Below are 24786 nucleotides of genomic sequence, written 5' to 3' on the forward strand. Positions count from 1 at the left end.
GGGTTTCTCTGTGAGCACACCTCTGGAGCCCTCTCCCACAGCAGAGATTCTGAGCAGGCTACTTCTATAGTTTAGGGGAGAGAGCTGGTATGGAGATGCACAGCTATGATTATCTGCCACACTGGTCAGAGCTAAAGCCAGCTGGGCTCACAGACACCAATGGCTCACACCTATAATCCTCGCTTCTCAGAAGCTGATGATTGAGGATTGTAGCTCAAAGCCAGCCCAGAAAGAAAAGTCCATTAGACTCTCAGCTTCAATTAACCACCAGAAAACCAGAAGTAGAGCTGTGACTCAAGTGTTACAATGCCAGTCTTGAGCAAAAACAGCTAAGGGACAATGTCCAAGTCCTGAGTTCAAATCCTGGTGCTGGTACCAATAAATAAGTAGATATCAGGAAAGAACTAGGGTTGGGGGAATGGCTCAGTGGTACAGGGCTTGGAGGTCCGTGATCCCCCCTCCACCAGCACCAACACCTGACTAATGCCATGTTATAACAGACTTTTACAGCAAAGGAGACAGTCGCCTAAGGCACCAGAAAAGAAAAATAGAAAAGAAAAATAACTAGTTCCCTGTGGAGAGACTGAGGAAAACTGTTCCTATGTTTCTTGGCTGAACTGTGCTATGACCCATTTTCATAAGAACAACTTATTCTAAGTGCAATATTTCAGTAATCAACACAGAGTTTTTGCTTCTTATATTCAATACTATAAGCCTTAAAATGCTGGGAGATAATGGCCACAGGACACTAGAAATTAATCAGGATCTGCTGAATTAGAAAAATAATTCCACTGAGTTTCCCAATTAGTGACTTGTTATCTATATATATTTTCCCCAGGTATCACTTTAACAAGAGAACCTATATGCTTTCAATAATATGCTACATATCTTTGGGTAAAAATGAAGTGTTCCCCCAGCACCATGGCTCTGCCTGTGATCCTAGCCACTCAGGAGGCTAAGATTTGAGACTCAAGGCTCATAACTAGACCAGGTAAAAATGTCTATGGAACTCTTGTCTCCAACTAATCCATCAAAAACCAGGAGTGGAGCCATAACTCAAATGGTAGAGTGCTAGCTTGAGCAAAAAAGCTCAGAGACAGCACCTGGGTCCAGGACTAGCACAAAAACAAAAAACCTGAGCAAAGGGCCTAGAATATGGTTCAATAGTAGAGCATTTGCTTTCTATATACAAGGTCCTGGTTTCAATCTCAGTATTGCAAAACAAAGGAATCAAACCAAACCAAAACCTAGGCTTGAACGCAGTGATTACTGTTTGAAGATAATTCTTTTTTTTTGTGAGTTAAAACCAGCTGCTCCTATTATATGACCTTATATAAAATAGGAAATATTTAAGATTAGCAGCCCCCACCCCCACCCCTGCTTTTATTTGCGGGGGGGGGGGGGGGGAAGAGGGGGTCAGTCCTGGGCTTGAGCTCAGGGCCTGAGCACTGCCCTTGGTTTTTTTTTTTTTTTCCTCAAGACTAGAGCTCTACCACTAAAGCTACAGCACCACTCTCAGCTTTTTCTATGTATGTGGTACCCAGGAATCAAACCCGGGTATTCGTGCGTGCTAGGCAAGCACTCCAACACTAGGCCAAACTCCTGGCCCCAAGATCAGGCCCTATTATACAGTAAAAGGAGAGTATAAATGACTCTTACACCAAGTGTTACAACACACACCAATCACCTCTTTTGGTACCAACTTACCTGAGTTGCTTTGCATAGCTGAGTTCAATCTCAGTCCTTTCTTTTACAAATTTGATGTATTTTTCAAGAATATCAATTCCCCACTGCGTGTGTTTTTCTAGGTTGTCAAACTGATCCTGTTTAAAAAAAGGGAGAGAGATGGTTTACAGACTTTCTTTGTGATAAATGTAATTTCAATGAACAATTCTCTTCATCGTGCATCTCTACATAGAAAGCACTGCTAATATTTTCCATGATTATATTCAGATGCCTTTTTATGGAGAGCTTAAATCAACATTACCAAATTTGGTTTAGAGGCTACCCAAAGTGCTCAACTCTCACCCAGTCCTTCAAATTTCCTTCGTTTTTGAGAAACACATTTTGGAGGTGCAACTAATAGTTCAGTGCAGAAAATGACTTTCCTAGATGCCAAATGTTGACAGGTGGAGCGTGCGCATGCACAGATACACAGACACACAGACACAGACGCACGACAGCTGATAAATTTGGAGCGAGGAAAGGGAGAAGCTGGGCAGCCGGGCTCACGCTTGTAATCCTAGTTACTCAAGAGGCTGAGATCTGAGGATCATGGTTCAAAGTCAGCCTGGGCAGGAAAGTAAGTGAGACTTCTATCTCCAATCACCCAGCAAAACGTCAGAAATGGAGCTGTGGCTCAATGGTAGAGATAGCTTTGAGCAAAAAAGCTAAGCTCTGGACTTGGAGCCTCTGCACAAGCACAAGCACACATATGTGTATATACACACATATACAGAGAAAGAATTATAACATTTTTTCATTAAATGAAGAAAAGAACTCAGACTTCATTCACTCAGACATAAACACAGCATACATAATTAGCCAGAAACAGCATTTTTGGGGACTGGGAATGTGGCTTAGTGGTAGAGTGAATGCCTAGCATACACGAAACTCAAGGTTCAATTCCTCAATAGAATGTCAGAAGCAGAAAAAGCTGGAAGCGGCATATGGCTCAGGTGGTACAGTGCTAGACTTGAGCAAAAGAAGCTCAGAGACAGTGCTCAGGTTTTGAGTTCAAGCCCCAGGACTGGCAAAAACAACAACAAACAAACAAACAAACAAACAAAAAATAGCATTTGGGGCCAAAGAACCAGAATGCACAGATGCCCGGAAGCTTCCATCTGGAAGAATGGGGGCCAGCATGCTTGCCACTGCTCCTGCCAAGGCAGAGCTATGCGGGCCAGGGTGGACTTGTGCCCTGAACGCCAGGAGACAGTGAATGGACTGCAAGGGGGGAGCCAAGGAGCTCAGACCCACAAGCAGCAAGTCTCCCTGGTCAGGAAATGGGAACTGGAGGGGAAGGGAGGCATTTTGGTCACACTTAAGTACAATCCACTAGCCTGGGTGATTAATTACATGGGAGAGAGAGGAGGGCTCCAGAGCAACTCAGGTTCTGCATCCTGATAAGGCGGAGTTGCTGGGTTTTTTCGTGTGTGTGTGTGTGTGTGTGTAAATGTACTTGTGATCACCGGTGTGAGGATCTGGCAGGTCAGGAAGAGAGCTGGAAGCACAGAGCTACCCAGAGCTGGCTGGAGCAGGGAAGCCAGGATGGTGGTGGATCTGAAGTACTGCCACAGATGAGAAGGGCAGAGGGAGGGCGGCTCTGCAGAGAAGGCCTGGCCTGAGGCAGAGCCCACAAAGATGTGGATCTGAGCCACAGAGAACATTAGCACATCATAGGGAAGAGTCTCCAGTGGGATGAGATGAGAGCCCTGCACGGCTGCCCTGCCCAGCTTCAGAGACCGGCTGCAGAGACGACCACCGCATCTGCCAGAGGTTCAGCCCCTTGTTTTAGCGGGAAAACAGAATCAGTCTCAGCCTACATGTTGCAGAGCAGCCACAGCAGGCACAGAACGAGGAAGGGCCAGGTCCAATGACATCAAGTTAGTGTTGAACACAAATGTGGGATACCCACGCGTGTGCTCCTGCACCTGGCTGTCCACGCCAAACTTAGGGTTCTTTTTTGAGCTACTTTATTGAGGTGTGATTAACCTCCACATTGACGATAATTGGTATTGTACTAAACAGGACTGAAATCACAGTTTCCCCAAGCGGCTCACAGATTTGTCTCCCTGGGCTGGCATCAAACCTCAGATCTCAGCCTGCTGAGCAGGTGGATTACTGGGTGTGAGCTGCTGGCACGATACTGAACAAAACAAGATACATCTTCTACCTACGTAATGTACACAACTTGATGATGCCAAGGGGCGCGCTACAGGGCACCCCATAAACACACCCACCGCTTCCCCGCTAGCCCAGGTGCTATGTGTATGTGTGCACACCAGCACTTCGTATGCAATCAAGCCTCTTCACACAATATGCAGGACCGGCTAGTGGAGGCAGCAGGCTACTCATTGTTTTGTCAAGTCAGCACGCAACTGAAGTCTATCTTTGTGCTGGATTGATTTTCCAGAGTAAAGTGTGAAACAAATACATTTTCAACACAAGTCAAATTTGAGTGCTAAAGGTCAAAATCACTGCTCCTCAAATGTCAGGAAGCTTTTGAAAAATAAATAATTCTGCTAGGCACTGTACACCGTTACATAAGAGGCTGAGATGTGAGGACTGTGGTTCAAAACCAGCTCAGAGCCAGGCGTGGTGGTTCATGCCTGTAATCCTAGCTATTCAGGAGAATCATGATTCAAAGCCATCCCGGGCACTAAAGTCCACGAGACTCTAACCTCTAATTAACCACCAGAAAACCGGAAGTGGTGCTGTGGCTAAAGGGGTAGTGCGGTAGCCTTGAGCTCAAGAGCTCAGAGACAGTGTCCAGGCCCAGGGTTCAAAGCCCCAAGACCTAAAAACAACAACAACAACAAAAAAAAACCAAAACCACAGCTCTGGTTGAAAATTTTAGGAGACTCTTTTTTTCTATTGTTGGTCATAGGGGTTGAACTCAGGGGCTGGGCGCTGTCTCTGAGCTATTTTTGCTCAGAGCTAGTGCTCTACCACTTGAAGCCACAATATTACTTCCAGTTTTCTGGTGATCATTGGTGATAAGGGGTTCATGGACTTCCCTACCCAGACTGGCTTTGAACCATGATCCTCAGATCTCAGCCTCCTAACTAGACAGGACTGCAGGCATGAGCCACCAATGCTCGGCATTATGAAACCCATCTCCAATTAACCACCAAGAAGCTAGCCAGAGGTGGAATTGTGGCTCAAGTGGTAGAGCATTAGCCTTGGGTGAAAAAGCTAAAGGACAGTGCCCAGATCTTACAGATACAATGATGATAATAATAATGACAACTTCAATATTGTTCTACGTAGAAGAGCCAAAGAAACATCAATTTAGGAACCCCAGTCTTCCTGTGCTAAAATGTTTCTCTCATGGAAAATAATCTCTGTAAAATGTTTATCTTTATAATCGTATTTTGAAGATTATCATTTTTAAAAATGAGGGAGAATTATTTAAAGTCCTCTTTGATTCTTAATCCTCAATAACAGCTTCCACAAAGACACAGATTCCGTTTCCAGAAATGGCCACGCAGGAAGATGATTTATTTATGTTATCTCTGTAACAAGCACTGTTGAACAAATTAAGAGTGTAAACAAGTTGCCAGTCTCCTTAGACTACTTGAGAGAACAAAAACACAAACAACTCGATACAAATCTTCCTAGATTTTCTTTCCTTTTTTGGCCGGTTTATGGGGTATGTACTCAGGCCTAGCTCCGCTTTCCCCCAGCTTGCCCTGCGTAGGGCTGGAACTCTACAACTTGATGCATACCACAACTCCACTTCCAGCTTTCTGCTGGTTCACTCACACTAAGAGTCTTATAGGCTGTCCTGCCTGGGCTGGCTTTGAATCATGAGTCTGGGATCCTCCTCCTCCTCCTTAATAACTGAGATTATAGGTGTGAGCCACCACCACACTGCTTCAGTGTTGTGGTTTCTTATCAATCGTATTTGTTCAAAAGTAGAAAAGGCTTTCTATTTCTCCACAGAATGGCCCTGCATCTCTGGCTCCTCGGTGATTTGCAGTGGTACAGATGCGTTCTGAAAGCTCACTGCCTCAGACAGCTCTTGTATTTCATTTGCATTTTCCCCATTTATTACCTTGCAATTCTTCTTTAATTCTGTGTAAATAGTATGAAGCAACAACCTCTCACATACAGGTCCTTAAAAAACAACCACAACGAAAACAGAACCCTTCTACATTTCAACTGAGTCCACTTTAAGGATTCCTGGCCTCCAGCCAACAATGTGTTTTCAATAAAGTGATGTGTATTCAAGCCCATTCCGCAAGCTGCACCAAAGTTCTTACCAAAACAGAGTCTAAAGAAGACAGAAGATCTTAATTCAAAAAAAGCCTTAAATAGTAGCAAACAAATGAAACTTGCTGGTGACTACAGTTTCATTCCTTTTCTGCAATATTAAGACATCACACTAAAGCCCCACCCTGCCCCACCCTGCTCTTCTCTGTAACTTTATTTGGAGGGCACCACAGCATGGGCTTTTATTGACAATAGCTAAAAGAAAATTCCAAACAGATGAAAAACTAATCAACCCACTCACATTCTTGACTAAAATGTGGAAAACTTAATGGGGGAGAGGGAAAAAAAAATCTCCAGATCTAAAAAAGGCTCAGTTTTTGAGCAAATATCATATAGGAGCCTTAAAAAAATCTGTTACTTTGGGAATGGAGCCATTATCAAAAATGCCTGCTTATAATCCTGAAGACCCTTCTGCCTCTTAAAAATTACAGAAGACCTCAAAGAGATTTTGGATAAATGGATTGGATCTATTAATTTTATCAGAAACTGAAAAGATGTATAAACTATCTTTAATTCATTTTATTAGAAAAGAATAAGTACATGTTCATATAAATTACATTCTTTTTAATTTTTTTTTTCTGGTCGGTCATGGGGCTTGAACTCTTGTCCCTGAGCTCTTCAGCTCAAGGCTAACATTCTACCACTAGAGCCATAGCACCACTTCTGGCTTTTTCTGTTTATGTGGTATTGAGGAATCTAACCCAGGGCTTCATGCATGCTAGGCAAGCACTCTACCATTAAGCCATATTGACAGCCCTTCTTTTCACATTTTAAGAACTATACTTTCTAATATAAAACACTGGGCAGAGTGGCACTGCTTTTGCATTTCTGCAAATCTGTTTAATGTCTGGTTTGGTAGAAGGCAGGTGGGTTGTCACAGATGCTTCAACATTCCATCTACTGTTGCTCCTTATTTCGGTGGATATGAAAACATGTTATACAGACATACAGTTAGAACACAGAAGAGCTCTTCTACTTCCCCTGTACATCACTAAACTCGCTCTTCTTCGAGCCAGGCATCAATGGCTCGAGCCTGTAATCCTAGCTACTTAAGAAACAATGATCCAGAGGACTGAGGTTCAAAGCCACCCCAGCCAGAAAAAGTCTGAGATACTGCATCATCTCTAATTCACTAACAAAAAGTCAGGCTAGAGGGATGGCTCAAATAGTATAACACTAGCCATGAGCAAGCAAGCTGAGCAAGCACTAAGGTCCTTCAATTCAAGCCAGGCAAGGAAGGAACAAAGGTAGGAAAGGAGGGCACGAGGGAGGGAGGGAGGGAGGGAGACAGGGAGGCAGGTAGAGGAAAGGAAAATACCCTTTTTTGATGCTTTGGCTACTGAATTAGTGTCTAAAAGGCTCATTTCAGTATTGGTCACAATCAAATCCACTACCCAACCTGGTCCTTTGACCTGTGTGTAGCTGTGAGACTGTCCTCCCTGGTTATTAAAAAGATAGTACATCATTAGTACAAGCAGCTCATCCCCACATGACACATTTCACCATAAAATAGCAACAAGCCCCCATAGACCTCTATTGCTGCCTCGTCTTCCCTGAGTCTATAAATATTTGGACGGTGTCGCGCTTGTAGTGGAAATGCAAATCCTCCAACTTCTGATTTCACTTAGACTCCAACCTGTCATCATTGGCAACAAGTACCTCAGCTGTTTCTTTAAAGTGACAGTCTGTGGATACTCAAAGAGTTTCTCAACTGCTCCTGTCGTGGAGATAAAGCTCAGCATTGACATCTCATGCCTCGTAATCCCACCTACTCCAGGATTACAGCTCGAAACCAGTCCTGGCACACAGGCCAGTTTTATCAATGTGTGAGATTCTTATTTCCAATTAACCAATAAAAAGCTGGAAGAAAAGAAGGGTTCAAGAGGTAGAGCAGCAGACTTGAGAGACGGCACCCAGGGGAGTTCAGTACTAGTTCATGCCAAAACGAAAACAAAACAATGAAAGGAGCCAGACACCGGCTCATGCTTGTAATCCTATCTACTCAGGAGGCTGAAATCTGAGGATCAGGGTTCAAAGCTAGCCGGGGCAGGAAAGTCCCTGAGACTCTTTTCTCCAACACACACACACACACACACACACACACACACACACACACACACACACACACACACACACACACACACACACGAAAGCTGTGGCTCAAGTGGTAAAGCCTTCCTTTAAATAAAGAACGAGGCAGGAGGGTCCTGGAGTATGGCTTCGTGGTAGAGTGCTTGCCCAACATACATGAAGCCCTGGGTTCGATTCCTTGGTACCACATACATAGAAAAAGCCAGAAGTGGTGCTGTGGCTCAAGTGGTAGAGCTCTAGCCTTGAGAAAGCCCAAGGACAGTCAGTGCCCAAGCCCCAGTTCAAGCCCCTGGCACAAAAAGGAAGGAAGGGAGGGAGGGAGGGAAGGAGGGAAGGGCAGGAGAAGGGGGAGGCAAGGCAAAGTTTATTTGAAAGTAAGAGTAAGACAACAGTAAGACACCAGGCGATAGTACCAAAAAGCCTATTAGCTATTGGTGGGTTGGTATAAGTCTCATCTAGGACTCCAGGGCTGCCTTAGGCCACATAAAAGGCTGTATCCACCAGCTTCCTGTGCAAGGAGGAGAAAAAGAAGGAAGCTGGGAGAGGAAGGAGGAGGAGGAAAGCAGAGACTGCTTCATGTAAGGGAGTAAGGAGGCCCAGAAATCAGTACCCTGATATATGCTCAAGAGGGTTCTTTTTTTTTAAATTTTATTGTCAGGGTAATGTATAGAGGGGTTACATTTGTCAGTTAGTGCTGCATTACTTCTCACACGTTGATACCCCTTCTCATGTTTTTGTCCCCCTTTCCCTCCCCTCACCCCCCTCCTAAAGGGTCCTTCCTTTTAGCCCTTTGGGTATGTCAGCCATTCTGGTGTCTGTTTGGGTCACTGCCCACCTCACCCCATGGGAAAGGTTCCTTTCTCCTGTCTGCTCCCGGCCATTACAGGCACTGGTTCTGTCAGGGCTTCTGAGTGCCCTGGAAGAAGAGGGGGTGTTACCTCCACCTGTCTGCCTAATCTTCCCCCCCTGTCCCCCCACTGGTGAAGAACATGGTGAGTACAAGCACAAGTTGGGGCCACAGTCCAAGCAGAGATTCCATTGCTTTTGCATCATCAGTCAAGTGTCAGCAAACTGAAGAAGACAATCGTACTGAGTATGGCGGTGCGTGTCTGTAATCGCCGCCTTTCAGGAAGCCGAGACGGGATGACCAAGGTCTGAGGCTGGCGCGTGGAAAAACCAAGAGCTCTGTCTCCCGAGGAATGCTTGTCTCCACCAAGGTTCTGAAGTGAAATCGCAGTACCAATGTCGCCATTAATCACTACGGAAATAGTTTTGACCTGTGGGCTCCAAGGTCGGACTTGAAGTTCTGGAGGCTCAGGAGCCACACAGCAATCATCTCCACATAACACACACTCGCACACTTCTTTCAGAGTTGCGCTTTCACAAAGACCAAGATGTAAAACTCAGTGGGAATGTTTAATTTATAAGTGCACACTATAAATACTTGCTCTCATCCATTAATTCTAAATGGTCAGGAGGCTACAGATGGCTGTCTCCAAATAGCTGCCTATGACCTGACGGCGGTGTACAAGAACTTCTCTGACACTCTCTCTTGACTTCATATTGGGGCTTGAACTCATGGCCTGCACTGCCCTTAGCCTTTTCTGCTTAAGGCTCGTGATCTACCACTTGAGTTACGGCTCCATTTCCATTCTTTTTGATGGTTAATTGGAGATAAAGAGTCTCCTGGATTGTCCTGCCCGAGCTGGCTTTAGATCTTAATTCTCAGATCTCAGCCTCCGAAGTAGCTAGTAGATACTCAGTATCTAGTAGCTGAACAGGCATGAGTCCCCAGCGCTGGACTCATTTTGTATTATAGTGCACAAAAAGGTAATAGGACACTGGGGGAACACATAGAATATAAATAAAATCAGTGGAAGGACATAAATAGTAGTCTCATAGCTGGTTTCAATGTCCTTAGAGCACCCAGGTTATGCTCCATTCAGTTCAACTCTGCTCTTTTGGACAGGGTAAAAGCAACAAACAAAACCAACTTTCTGCAATTGCCAGAGACATGCTGAGTGAAAAGTGGATCAGAATAAGAATTTTGCAGGGGCTGGCCTGTGATCCCAGCTACTCAGGAGAAGGAGGTAGGAAGCCAGACTGCAAGCTGGTTTGGCTGGCTAGGGCAAAGCTAGTGAGACCCTGCCTTAAAAACAAAGTTGAGCTGGGTGTGGTGGCTCACACCTGTAATCCTAGCTACGCAGGAAGCTGAGATCTGAGGATCCAGGTTCAAAGCCAGCCTAGGCACAAAAGCATCTGAGACTCCTATCTCCAATTAACCTCTAGAAAATGGGAAGTGGGGCTTGGCTCAGTGGTAGGGCAGTAGCCTTGAGCTGAAGAGCTCAGGGACAGTAGCCAGGCCTAGTTCAAGCCCCACGACTGCCCCCCCCCAAAAAAAAACAAAGTTGAAATAAGTGAGCTGGGGGTATGGCCAAAGTGTTTACTAGGTTGTTTTTTTTTTTTTTTAACGTGTATACGGTCCATTTTCTCTTTCTTTCTTTCTTTAAAGAAAACAAGTACAGTCAAAAGTGTTTTCCCCTCTGAAAATCTTTCAATCTCAGATTAAACTCTGGTAATTAGTCTAGGTAAATCCTCTACCAATGAGATACATCCCCAGACCAAGACTAATTTTTAAAACATTTCATTACACCTCCAGATAAGCATTGCCAAATATCCCAAGTAGAACAGAAAAAGTATTAGGGATAATAAGAATATAAAAATTATAAACTGGTATGGGGAGGGAAATGAGGACCAAAACATGAGAAAGTAAATCAATGTTTGTGAAGTAATGCACCTTCTATCTGGTGAATATAATGTAACCCTTCTATTAATTACAATAAAAATATGAAAAAATTATAAACCTGTAACTCACACCTGTAATCCTAGGTACTTGGGAGGCTGAGATCTGAGGATCATGGTTCAAAGCCAGCCTTGAGTGTTCTCAAGTCTGTGAGACTCTTATCTCCAATTAACTACCCCGAAACTGGAAGATGCGCTATGGCTCAAAATGGTAGAGTGCTGGCTCTGAGCTGAAGAGCTCAGGGACAGCACCCAGGCCCAGCATTCAAGCCCCACAACTGATCAAAAAAAAAGAGGGACCGGGAGTTTGGCCTAGTGGTAGAGTGCTTGCCTGGCATGCACGAAGACCCGGTTCAATTCCTCGGTACACATACATAGAAAAAAGCTAGAAATGGTGCTGAGGCTCAAGTGGTAGAGCTCTAACCTTGAGGAAGTCCAAGGACAGTGCTCAGGCCCTGAGCTCAAGGCCAGGACTGGCACACACACACACACAAAAAAAGAATATATAAAAATTAGTCTCAGAAGAGGGATCTAGCTGAGTGTGATGGCACGTCCCTGTAATCCCAACAGCCAGGATGCTGAAGCAAGAAGGTCATGAATTACAGACCACCTTGGGTTGCATAGAGAGACCTTGTTTCAAAAGGGCAAAAGCAAAAAATAAGAAAGAAAGTTGGGGGGCCGGGAGTTTGGCCTAGTGATTAAAGTGCTTGCTTAGCATGCACGAAGACCCGGGTTCGATTCCTTGGTACCACATATATAGAAAAAAGCCAGAAGTAGTGCTGAGGCTCAAGTGGTAGAGCTCTAACCTTGAGAAAGTCCAAGGACAGTGCTCAGGCCCTGAGCTCAAGCCCAGGACTGGCAAAAAAAAAGAAAGAAAGAAAGAAAGCTGGGTGGTAGTGGTAGTGGCTCATGCCTCTAATCCTAGCTACTGAGGCTGAAATCTGAGGATTGCTGTTTGAACCCAGCCAGGAGAGGCAAATCCTAGAGATTCTTATTTCCAATGAACCAACAAAATGCTGAAAGTGGAGTCATGGTTCAAGTGCTAGAGCAGTAAGCAAAAAAGCCATCTGAGAGCAGGAAGTGCTGAGTTCAAGCTCTAGAGCCAGCATAAAATAGAGTGGCAGGGAGGGAGGAAAGGAGAGAAATAAGAAAGAGTGAGACTTGGTTATTGTGGTAAACTGAATTAATGAAAGATGTAAACTAGACACACAGAGCTGCATCTGGCGGTACACGTAGGCCAGCCTGAGCTACACAATGAATTTAAGACCAGCTTCAAGCTTCATAGAAAGACTCTATCTCAAAAGACAGAAGGGCTGTCCAGTGGCTCAGAGCTTGCCTACAATGTGCAGTCCCTGAATCTGGTCCCCAACAGACACAGAAAGCAGGATGATGATGATGATGATGGTGACAACAGCAACAATGACGACGATGACGACAACGACCATGATAAAATAAATCTGTTTTATTGGGGTAGAATGCATGGCTTAGAAATGAAACTGACCTGCTCATTTCCTGGTTTCTGAGCACAGGAGGACAAGGAAAATGGACAAAGCCGAAATGCCTGCCTGATCCTCTCCTCTTCTCTTCTCTCCTCTCCTCTCCTGAGAGATCAACCAGGAGAGGAAACAAGGGAGCTGAGAGCAGAGCCAGGAGGCTCCTGTCCCATAGCAGGAGGAGCACGGATGGCGACCCAACGCCTAAAGAAGAGCCAAGTAGACAGGCTAAATGTTTAATGAGAGGACAAAGCCAGACTGAACTCCTGACTGCTTTCTTTTCTGCTTTGTCTTTTTGGTGGGGGGGATATTACTGGAGTTTGACCTCCAGGCAGGCACTTTACTTCTGAGCCATCCCTCCAGCCCCTAACTTTCAAGTCCTATAAATATTTCCAGGTTGGAGGAGGAAGGGAAGAATATAAAATATTTCAAAAATATCATAGGACTACTATATATTTAAGGTCCTGGTATCGGAAACTGTGAACATCAAGGAAAAGGATTTCCCACTTGAGTCTTGGTAATGAACTGACCTCGTGGTTTAAGCAAGCCCACAAGTGTCGCTTTCCCTTTCTTGGGGGAACACTCTCAGTGCTCAAGCCCTCTGGTGCAGCGAGTCCCTCGGCTAAGACCACTCACTCTGGGAACGGCTGCTCTAGAAATCCAGGTTGGATTTTTGTTTTGTTTTGTTTTGGTTCATGTGCGTGATGAATGATAGGGGAAACAAAAGTCCACAAAGACTGCAACAACAGTGCTCACTGCATCCCAAAACAGATGTGCGTGACCTTCCTGAGGCGGAGCCTGGCCTGCTCCCCCACTTCCCTTCCGGGTTCTGTAGGTCCCCTGGGGCAGTGCTCTAGGCAGCTGGCCCTCACCCATCCGGTCTTCCCAGAGCATGGATGGCCTTCCCTCTCCCCTGCGGGGAGGATGTAGTCATGTGGCAATCCCCCTCCGGCCCCACCTGGTCCTAACTGCCTAAGATGCTCAGGGTTGGCACAAGGAAGAGGAGGAGAGATTGCATTGATGATATCACTGAATTGGGTCGAACCCCCACCCCACGACCTCTCTGATGGGCTGTAATATGCCCTTTCATCCAAGCCACGTGGTCTAACTTACCTACCTGATCCCCTTCCAGTAACTTCGATCATTCAGCCCTTCTTATTGAGCAACTAGCTCATTCCTATAACCCTATTTCCTCAGGGGGCTGAATCTGAATCCTAGTTTGAGGCCTAGTTTGAAACTCTTGTTTCCAATTATCACATAAAACGCTAGAAGTAGAGCTGTGACTCAAGTGGTAGAATGCCAGCCTTGAATGCAAAAGCTAAGAGACCCCGAGTTCAAGTCCTAGTAATCTAATCACACACATACTCACATGCACATATGCACGCACACACAACACACACACAACACACACACACACACACACACACACACACACACACACACACACACACACACACACACACTATATGACAAGATAAGCACCAGGTGAGTCACATCTGAAATCCCTGCACATCTGAAGACCTCATGGTTTGAAGCCAGCTCAGGTAGACAAATATGACTCTTATCTACAAGCTATCAGCATAAAGCCAGAAATAGAAGTGACACACAAAAAAAGAACTATAACTTGCTAAGGACTAACCTGAAGCCAAGCTCTGTGCATTGTAACACACTGGAATTAAGGGTGAAGAATCAGTTTTAATGGAGTGAAAAGGAAAACAGCAATAGTAGCAAATATTTGTTGGGCCAGCTAGACAAGCAATTAGAGTTAACTTATTATAAAGTGAGCTAAGAGGGGTTGGGAGTTTGGCCTAGTGGTAGAGTGCTTGCCTAGCATGCATGAAGACCTGGGTTCGATTCCTTGATACCACATACATTAAAAAAAAAAAAAGCCAGCAGTGGTGCTGTGGCTCAAGTGGTAGAGCTCTAGCCTTGAGGTAAGTCCAAGGACAGTGCTCAAGCCCTGAGATCAAGCCCAGGACTGGCATAAATAAATAAATAAATAAATAAATAAAGCAAGCAAGCAAGCAAGCAAGCTAAGAAGATGTACAGTAGCCACTGGGGACAGAAATGGGCAAATGCAAAGACTAGAAAGGCTGGGGGCAGGTTGTGCAAAGCAGTTGATTCAGGAACAAGGCAGATGGAGAGAAAGAAAGCAGAGCTTACTGGGTCAGGATCTGGGCTCTGGGCCTGGAGGATCTGTCTTCTGGCTGTTGGACAGAGAAGCTGCCTTATGAAGCAAGTTATTTAACCTTTCTCTGTTACCATTAATTATCTCTAAAATAGGCATTAAGGCAGAACCTACTGGCAATATTCTTATAAGTATTAAGGAAGCTATTTCATGCTTAGACTACTACACATTTGTAAGCCTTCAGAAAGCATTAATGCCACTACCTCCATCACCATCACCATCACCACCACCATCCCAACCACCCCCACCAGCAGTACAACCATAACACTATCACTGTGACTACAATCACAATCACCTTACCATGGTCTCTACATCATCACCCTTGCCTCTGCCATTATCATCCTCCCCGGCGTAATTCTCACCACCCCCACCATCACTACCACCCACTATCATCACTATAACTCAACCACCGTCACTGCCACAACCATCACCACCACGATCACCATCTTCACCACAATCACCACCACCATCATGACCATCACCACGACCAACACCACAGATTAATAAAATGCCCAATAAAAGGCACAGTAATAATAATAATTGTCTGCAAGAGAAATAACAAACCTCTATTATTGTCTAAAAACACTGAGTCCAGGGGCCGGGAGTTTGGCCTAGTGGTTAAAGTGCTTGCCTAGCATGCACAAAGACCCAGGTTCGATTCCTTGGTACCACATACATCGAAAAAAAGCCGGAAATGGTGCTGAGGCTCAAGTGGTAGAGCTCTAGCCTTGAGAAAGTCCAAGGACAGTGCTCAGGCCCTGAGCTCAAACCCAGGACTAGAAAAAATAAAAACAAAAAACAAAAACAAAACACTGAGTCCAAGTAGATTAAGAACCTAAATACAAAAGACAAAATTATGAAACTTTCAAAGACACCATGGGAAAGAATATCTTTCTGATCTTTGGGTAGCGAATGACTTCTTTTTTCCTTTCCTCTCCCTCTTTTTATTGTATATATTTATTTTTCTTGAAAATGACTTTTAAACAAGACACCAAAAAGTATGTGTCATGAGGAAAAGAACTGGGGTGGAGCTGCAGCTAGGCAGTAGAGTGCTTTGTCTACCCAGTGCAAGGTCCTGAGAAGGGAGGGAAGGAGAGGACCCTGGAGGGAGGAGGGGAGGATAACTGATAAAAATGAAACCCTCTATTCATGAGAAGATATCAAAAGGAAAGTGAAAAGATTTAGCAAATAGGGAAATGATACTTATATCTGCTCAAGGAAGCATGGATATCTACAACACAAGAACGTCTCTAAATAGTTATTTTATACACACACACACACACACACACACACACACACACATATCTCCCAATGGAGAAAATGGCAAAAAAAAAAAAAAAAAAAAACAGGGGGAGGCTTCTGTCTTGTTTGTGTGCTGAGGATTAGACAAGACAGTCACACCACTCAGAGGCTCAGCCACTGAGCCACCGGCTATTGAATACAATTTAAGAAAAACATATTTGGAGTCATCAGCCAGCAAAATACTCATTAAAATCACAAGGAAGTAACCATTTTGTAACCAATACTTTGGTAAAATCAGAGCACAAGGATGGCAGAGAGGAGAGGTGTGGCATTCTCCGCTGGAGCCTTGGGCTGGCTTGGGCTAGGACAGTGGGCCTGGGGTCTCTGGGGACCAGCGTCTCCTTGGCCATTTTCCCTCCCCTTCAGGACCCAGGCCCATGCAGCTGCATATGGACTAAGAGTTTTGAATACCAATATCAACAGCCTCTTAATTCACTCTCCTTGGGCTTCGGCTAAGGAAGGCCTAGTACACAGCAGCACAACCAATCATAACAATATTGAAAGTAACCCAGTGTCCATTGGATCCCACCTGTATAAAGTCCAAAGACAGAAAAAAAAAAAAAAACCAGTCATGGGGCTTGAACTCAGGGCTTGAGCACTGTCCTTGGACTTTTCTCAAGGCTAGTGCTCTACCACTTGAGCTACAGCACCACTTCCAGCTCTTTTTCTCCCCCTATGTATACGGTACCAAGGAATTGAACCCGGGTCTTCGTGTATGCTAGGCAAGCACTCCACTAGGACAAACTCCTGGCCCCCCCAATAAATTTTTGACTGACACATTCAGAAGTAATGAAATATTATAAAGAAAAACAAAAGAACGTAACTCCTATAATTCTAGCTACTCAGGAGGCTAAGATCTGAGGATCATGGTTCAAAGTCAACCCTGGCACCCAAATTAAGCACCTAAAAAGCCAGAAGTAAGGCTATGGCTTAAGTGGTAGAGTGCCAGCCTTAAGCACAAAAGCTTGGAGACAGTGCCTAGGCCCGGATTACAAGCCCCAGGACCAACACAGACAGACAGACAGACAGACAGACAGACAGACAGACAGACAGACAGACACAATTCTCAGTTGATAGGGGGAGGGGCAAAAGATCAGAGGCTACTGTAAGATTCTGGGTGGGACATGCTTTGTTTCTTTAGACAGCATGCCACATTAGACTCATTTTACTGGTTTTGGTTTGGGTTTTTTTTTTTTTGGGGGGGGGGTGTCCGTCATGGGGCTTGAACTCTGGGCCTGGGTACCATCACTGAGCAGTTCAGCTTAAAGCTACAGCCTTACCCCTTGAGCCACAGTGCCACTTCTTATTGCTGTTTTTGTATGAAGCATTCAACACATATATTTTTACATAGTCATCTATACTATGCCATAATTATTGAGTTTATAATTGAGTTAATAAGAGACACAATATCATTTGAGCTTCTTCCAATGAGAGATCAAAAATGAACAAATATTTATGAAAGGAAATAAACAAGTCAATAGAAAACTCTACCACAAATAGAATTGAGCTACTATTTATTTGACAGATATACTTCCTTTTCTGTCTCCATAAATATATAAAACATTCTTTAGAAAATAGACAGCAGTTTATACCCAATGATAGAATGACCATCGATTGCAAAAGAAACGCTGCACACTTGCAAGTCGGAGAAAAAAATACAGACCAGGTGCTGGTGACTCATGCCTGTAATCCTGGCTGCTCCAAAGCGGCTGAGATCTGAGAATCATGACTTGAGGCCAGCCTGACCAGGAAATTCCATGAGAGTCTTATTTCTAATTAACTACCAAAAAGCTGAGAGTGGAGCTGTGACTCAAGTGGTAGAATGCCAGCTTTGGGCAAGAAAGCTAAGGAGTAGCACCCAGGCTCTAAGTTAAAGTCCCATTACTGGCACGTGCACACACATACACACTCACTCACAAATTACAGTACCTAAGAGTGAAAATTATTTTTCATATACCACAAGAATATAGTAGATAATTTCACTGTAAAATAAAATGCTTGTGGAAGAGTATAAAAAATATTACAATTAGCAATGTACACTGCTTTCTACTTTCTAGCAAATCCACAATCATCCATCTAACTTTCCAACAAATATTTTATTCAGCACTTTCAGTAGGAGCTCAGGACACAAAAAGACAGATGACACCGTTTCCGCATTTTCATAGAGCTTTATAAGCTGGTAGACATCTACTGTAGAAATTGATCAAGGATGGGCCCGGGAGTTTGGCCTAGCGGTTAAAGTGCTTGCCTAGCATGCACAAAGACCCGGGTTCGATTCCTCGGTATCCCACATACACAACCAAGCCGGAAGTGGCAGAGACGAGACTGCGACGGCGACAGAGAGCGAAAGAAGCGAGCTGAGATGAAGTGAACAGAGCCCAACCGAGTGGTGGCCGGAGCGAGCGGGGCCGGAGCGAGCGGGACCGGAGCGTGCGGGAGCGAGCCGAGCCAGAGCCAGCGAGGCCGGAGCGAGCGGGGCCAGAGCGAGAAGGGGCCGGAGCGAGCGGGGCCAGGGGCAAGCGAGAGCTGGCCGGGCCGGAGCGAGCGGGGCCGGAGCGAGAAGGGGCCAGAACGAGCGGGGCCGGAGCTAGAAAGGGGGCCTAGCCGGGCCGGAGCGAGCGGGGCCAGAAAGAGAAAGGGGCCAAAAATAAAAAAAAATAAAAAGAAAAAGAAATTGATCAAGGATGTCTCAGATGTGGGTAGCATGACTCAAGTGGTGGACTGGCTTATTAACAAGTTTGAAGCTCTGAATTCAAGTCCCACTACTAGAAAAAAAATATATATTCTGAAAGATTCATTCAAAGTCAATGTGTTCACAGTCCCGTGAGAATTACTAAGTGCTCCTAGGCAGTGATATCTTCAAGGCCCTTGATAGCTATTGGCAGGAGTAGCTGACAATTATGAATCAACCAGCAGCAATGGCCTCTCCAGTCCAGTCAGAATAGAGGAAGCTGGACTAGGATCCTGGTGGAAAGTCCCAGCCTCACACAGCCTTGCCCAGCCTTGCCCAGCCTTGCCTGCTGTCCAAGTCTTTTCTGTAAAAGGTGAACCCCTCACATTTTCAAAAACAAGCACAACCCTGACACCAGCACATACACACAAATAAGGAGCACAACTGATACGACCATTTACAAAACAGAAAAGCAACCCAACAAGAAAAGCTGTTTTTACTATTTCGAATATGAGTTATCTTTCTGGTACAATTCATTGATTGTTCAATAAATTAATTTTTAGACAAGTTCGTCCATCTTTGGAATTTCATCATATACCTTCTGTTTTAAGTCACTGTTCACTTGCCTATTATTAACTTGGTATTTACAGTTTTGCTTTAAGTTCTAAGGTAATTAACAATGCTACATGTTGCCCTTGATTTGAGTCAAAAGACTAAAAAGAGATACAATATCATGTCTTGGGTAAATGTTTTTCAGTCTGATTTTAAGTTTGATCTACTATATTTGTTTATTTATTTTTCAGTCATGGGGCTTGAACACATTGAGCCACAGCGCCACTTCCAGTTTTCTGGTGGTTAATTGGAAGTAAGAGTCTCCTGGAGGGCCGGGAGTTTGGCCTAGTGGTAGAGTGCTTGCCTAGCATGCACAAACACCTGGGTTTGATTCCTTGGTACCACATACCAGGTACAGTGGTTCACGCCTGTAATCCTAGCTACTCAGGAGGCTGAGATCTGAGGATCAAGGTTCAAAGCCAGCTCAGGCACAAAAGCACCAGAAAGTCTTACCTGCAATTAACTTCTAGAAAATGGGAAGTGGGGTTTGGCTCAAGGGTAGGACAACAGCCTTGAGCTGAAGAGCTCAGGGACAGTGCCCAGGCCCGATTCAGTCCCCACTGACCCACATACACACACACACACACACACACACACACACACACACACACACACACACACACACACACACACACACACACACACACACACAAAGCCAGAAGTGGTGCTGTGGCTCAAGTGGAGAGCCCTAGCCCTGAGAAAGCCCAAGGACAGTGCCCAGGCCCTGAGTTCAAGCCCCAGGACTGGCAAAAAAAAAGTAGGGCTGGAGGTGTGGCTCAGGTGGTATAGAGCCAAACTATTATAGCATTAGAAGCTCCCCAAGTACAAAAACATTTTTTTTAATCTGAAGCACATGGCTCTCCTAAGCTCTCCTAAGGTTTTGCCAAAAGAATGTGAACTATCTAAGTGTTTATAAGCCTCTAATCCAGCATACAAGTGATTTCTTCTCATTCATTATGCATGGACAGCCAGTTCTGCTTAATAACTAAAAGCTACCCAGGTTTTCAACATAAACATTAACCATTATTTCAAAGAAATTCCACTGCATTTGGCAATGTTCTGTGCTTGCTAGCTGATTCATCTTATTTTGATGCTCTGCAATGCTATTTTTGTGTGTTATAGATTTCTCTTGGGCAAGTGTTGATGCAACGAACACAAATGCTACAGTTTTATTTTAAAAACAAACCAGCGCGGATTTAATTCCTTGGTACCATATACACAGAAAAAGCTAGAAGTGGTGCTAGCTTTGAGAAAGCCTAAGGACATCTCTGAGTTTACACCCCACGACTGGCCAAAAAAAAAAAAAAAGAAAGAAAGAAAGAAATGCAAAAAAAAACCCAACCCCAAAAATAAAACAAAAAACCAGTGCAAGTACATGAACAGCTTATAGTGCTTCTGGTCAAGCTGAGTGTCTGCCTGCAAGTAGGGGAAGTGGGGGAGGCTGGAGGTTCTGCAGCAAATCACACCGGAGTCAGACTGCCTGAACCTTGGTCTCTCAGCTCCACTGGCCAGCAGTAAGAAGACACTTCACTTCCACTAAGCCTCCCCATCCATCGTAAAAACAGTAATAGTACGGAGGTCAACACACTGATCTGTGCACACAGAAAGTGCTTCAGCTCAGTGGGAGAGCACGTGCTTTAGTGTACAGGGGCTCTGTGTTCCATCCCAGAGCCACACTGGGGAGGGGGGTCAAATGGCAATGATTCCATGTATATATTATTATCAAGGGAAAGAAAAAGACCAGACCACTCAGTGCCATGAAAGGAACTAAAATATCCAACACTAAGGACTTGATACACTGTCCTGTCTTCCAAGTTTCTACCATATTATAGGCCGGAAGAACTACACACTATGTCCCCCTGTATATCCAGGCAGGCAGGCAGGCAGGCAGGCAGGCAGGCAGACAGACAGACAGAAGGGGAGGGAGAAGGGAGGGAGGGAGCCAGGTCTGGTAGCACATTCCTGTAATCCCAATACCCAGAGACAGGAGGATCACAAATTTAAGGTTAGCCTGGGCAACACAGCAATACCCTGTCTCAAAGACAATGGGAGGGAGGGAGGGAGGGAGGGAGGGCACCAATACTAGGGCTTGAATTCAGGCCTGGGCACTGTCACTTGAGCTCTACTTTCTTCTTTTTACTAGTTAATTGACAATAAGAGTCTGATTAACTCCCCTGACCTGACTGGCTTCAAGTCACGATGCTGAGATCTCAGCTTCCTGAGTAGCTAGGATTACAGATGTCAGCCACCAGTACCTGGCCAAAGTAGCTCTTATTAGTGGCAAATATCATAGTAATAGTTTAACACAAGCAAAATGATTAACATTTGTACTCGTAGAAGAAGCCATCTTTCTAAGCTAGCTTCCACTTGCATTCTGCCTGTCCATTAGCCAGTGCACAGCACTGAAGAGTCAGTGCTGGAGGACAAAGTTCCCTGGAGCCTTAGCCAGGGGATTCTGACCAGACCACAGAGACCTGCCAGAGAAGGAAGTGACCCCATTTCTGCAATTCCTCAAACAACTATGCAAAGTCAAGGGATTTTATTGGCCCAGGAGGGGCTTCCAATTTCAGACCATTTGTATAGCCAATATGACTACCTATGGCTTTTGAAAAGGCTGTTTGTGGATTGATTTCAATGCATGATATTTTGTTTTTAAGATGAATTGGGGTAGACTTTTCCCTTTTCCTCAACTCAAAGGAAGAATCTGGTTAAGATCCTTCAAAACAATAATCATCTCTCTTGAGTCTGAGCATCTGAGTGGAGACTTCTCAAGTCATGGAGAATCATACAAATAGCATCCATGGCCGTTAATGTCCTTACTCCATTCCATGCTCTGCTCCAAGCACCCTGGTAGGCACACATTGTTGACAGGGTAACATGAGGCACAGAGAGATTAAGAGACTTGTTCAAGGTCACACAGATATTAACAGGAAGAGATGAGATCTGAACTCAAAGCTTAACTGATACGGAAGCTGTGTGATTAAGAAGACCCTGCTCTTGCTTTGGTCTACCATAGGCTACGTGTAGGGTTTACTAACCTTTTACCTTTTTTTGTTCATAGCAAAACATGGCTGAGTTGGTACTATGTCCATTTTTGCACATAAGATCACAGAGCAAGGTAGAGTTGAAACTCAAACCCAGTGTGATTCCAAAGTCTATTATTTCAGCCTATATAGAAATAAAAAAAGGACAAAAAAAATTGTGAAAGCTGGGTACGGTCATTCACGCTTGTAATCCTAGCTACTCAGGAGTCTGAGATCTGAGGATCGCAGTTCAAAGCCAGCCTGGGCACTGAAGAACACGAGACTCTTATCTCCAATAATCACCAGAAAAGTAGAAGCAGCCCTGTGGCTCAAGGGATAGGGTAGTAGCCTTGAGCTGAAATGCTCAGGGACAGTGCCCAGGCCCAGAGTCCAAGCCCCATGACCAACCCCCCCCAAAAAAAAATTGTTAAAGAAGTTAAGGAGAAAGTATGCATCTGCTTTGTGTGTGTGTGCGCGCGTGCACACGCACACACATACATGCATGTACTCACAAGTCATGGAACTTGAACTTGGGGCCTGGGTGGTCCTTAACTTTTTCACCAGGCTGGCATTCCACCACTTGAGTCACAGCCCCGTTTCTAGCTTTTTCTGGTTAATTGGATATAATAGTCTTAGATTTTCCTACCCCAGCTGGCTTTGAATCATGATACTCAGGTCTCAGCCTCTCTGAGTAGTTAGGATTATAGGTATGAGCTCATCCAGTTTTTTATTTTTGTTTTTTTTTTTTTGGTTCATTTTTTCATCGTTGGGAGGTATATTGTGGTAGTGACCAGAATCAAAATCCAATAGGAGCTGAGTAGGTGAATATTAGTGAAGAGAACCCAGTTATAATGCTCTACAACATGAAGGTTTACGGCAAATATTAAAACAAAATGATAAATGCCTACTGTAGTTATTTGATGCTATTCCCGGTAGAGAAAATAAATTCCATTACCTTATAATCATCCTAGTAAATGATACTGTGGACAGCAACTAAAACAAGGGTCAAGTCGAAGTTTTCCTCCAGGAAAGGCTTAAAGCAGATAGTAATTAGCCATGTAGCCATAGCCAGTTCTCAGTTCAGTGACCTAACACATACATAGAATTTTTTGTGCCTGGGCATTGTCCCTGAGCTCTTCAGCTCAAGGCTACTGCCCTACCCTTTGAGCCACAGTGCCAGATCTCAGCCTCCTGAGTAGCTAGGATTATAGACATGAACCACCATACCCACCTGGCTACACACAGAATCTTGTGAGAAGATTTGTTTATTTAACTGTTAAAATGCCTATAAGTTGACAGCATTATGAAATTTGAACTTTCTAATCTTCCTACTCAGGAAGCTAAGCAAGGAAGACCTTAAATTTGAGGCTAGCCTGGAGTACAAGATGGCAAGATCCTGTCCCCAAAACAAATGACAACAACAAAGGAAAACGTTGGAAGAACTTCAACTCATGAATGGGAACCATGAGAAAGAGTCTACTGCACGCAATCATGTACCAATAAAGTATCATCGTTTGTAGGAAGAATGTCAGTTCCAAAAGATTGGATAGCAGGGGGCAGTAGTGCTTTCGAGCCCCAGAAACTTGGGAGGATGAACAAGGCAACCACATAAACCTATGAGTTCCAGGTTAGACTGAACAACAAAATTTGAATCTGTTTCAAAAATCAGCTAACGGAAGGGCAAGGGGAAAATGTAGATTCTTCTAAGCTTAACATACAAACTTAATCCTAGCTACACAGGAGGGTGAGATTTCAGGATCGTCATTGGAAGCCAACCAGAGCAGGAAAATCTGTGACTCTTATCTCCAATAACCTACTCAGGAAAAGTTGGAATTGGCTCAATTGGTAAAGTTCTAGCCTTGAACAAGGAACAGCACCCAGGCCTAGAGTTCAGGCCCCAGGACTAGCAAAAAAATGAAGAAATAAAAGGCATAAAATAATAACATACAAATGTATAGATATGATTTTTGCTTTATAATAGAGAACCATTCCAACCAAGAATATAAGGAGATCAAAGATCTTTATGTTTATAGACCTTAAGTTACGGTACTTATTTACCTTTCATTTTTAAAATCCATAGACTTCTTTTTTTTTAATCATGGGGCTTGAACTCAGGGGCTGAATGTCCCTGAGCTCTTTTGCTCAAGGCTTTACTACTTTGAGCTTTAGTTGACATCCATTTCCTAGTGGTTAACTGGGGATAAAGAGTCTCAGAGACTTTCCTGCCCAGGCTGGCTTTGAATGGTGTCCTCAGAGCTCAGCCTCCTATGTAGCTAGCATTACAGGGTGAGCCATCAGTGCCCAGCTCACAGACAATTTTTTAAAAGTTATGTTAGGAGCTGGACGTCATGGCTCACGCCTGTTAATCCTAGCTACTCAGGAGGCTGAGATCTGAGGATCAAGGTTCAAAGTCAGCCCGGGCACAAAAGGACCTGAGACTCTTACCTCCAATTAACCTCTAGAAAATGAGAAATGGGGCTTGGCTCAAGGGTAGGGTGGTAGCTTTGAGCTGAAGAGCTCAGGGACAGTGCCCAGGCCCAGAGTTCAAGCCCCATGACCCACAAAAAAAAAAAAAGTTATGTTAGGAGCAGGACATGGTGTGCACCT

At 44.5% G+C, this 24786-nt stretch overlaps 1 protein-coding gene across 3 annotated transcripts in view; it reads right to left on the reverse strand.

The window, feature by feature from the left end:
* The window catches only part of Fnbp1 (formin binding protein 1), a 92403-nt gene that overhangs the window by 44151 nt on the left and 23466 nt on the right, over positions 1–24786 (reverse strand). For all 3 annotated transcript variants that reach the window (XM_090330814.1, XM_090330813.1, XM_090330812.1), the window contains exon 2: positions 1708–1823. In XM_090330814.1, the coding sequence (XP_090186940.1) occupies positions 1708–1823 (116 nt within the window). The remainder of the gene's footprint in view (positions 1–1707; positions 1824–24786) is intronic.

Source organism: Megascapheus bottae, chromosome 3 (assembly GCF_031878675.1).
Source record: "Megascapheus bottae isolate mThoBot1 chromosome 3, mThoBot2.hap1, whole genome shotgun sequence".
Taxonomy (NCBI): Eukaryota; Metazoa; Chordata; class Mammalia; order Rodentia; family Geomyidae; genus Megascapheus; species Megascapheus bottae.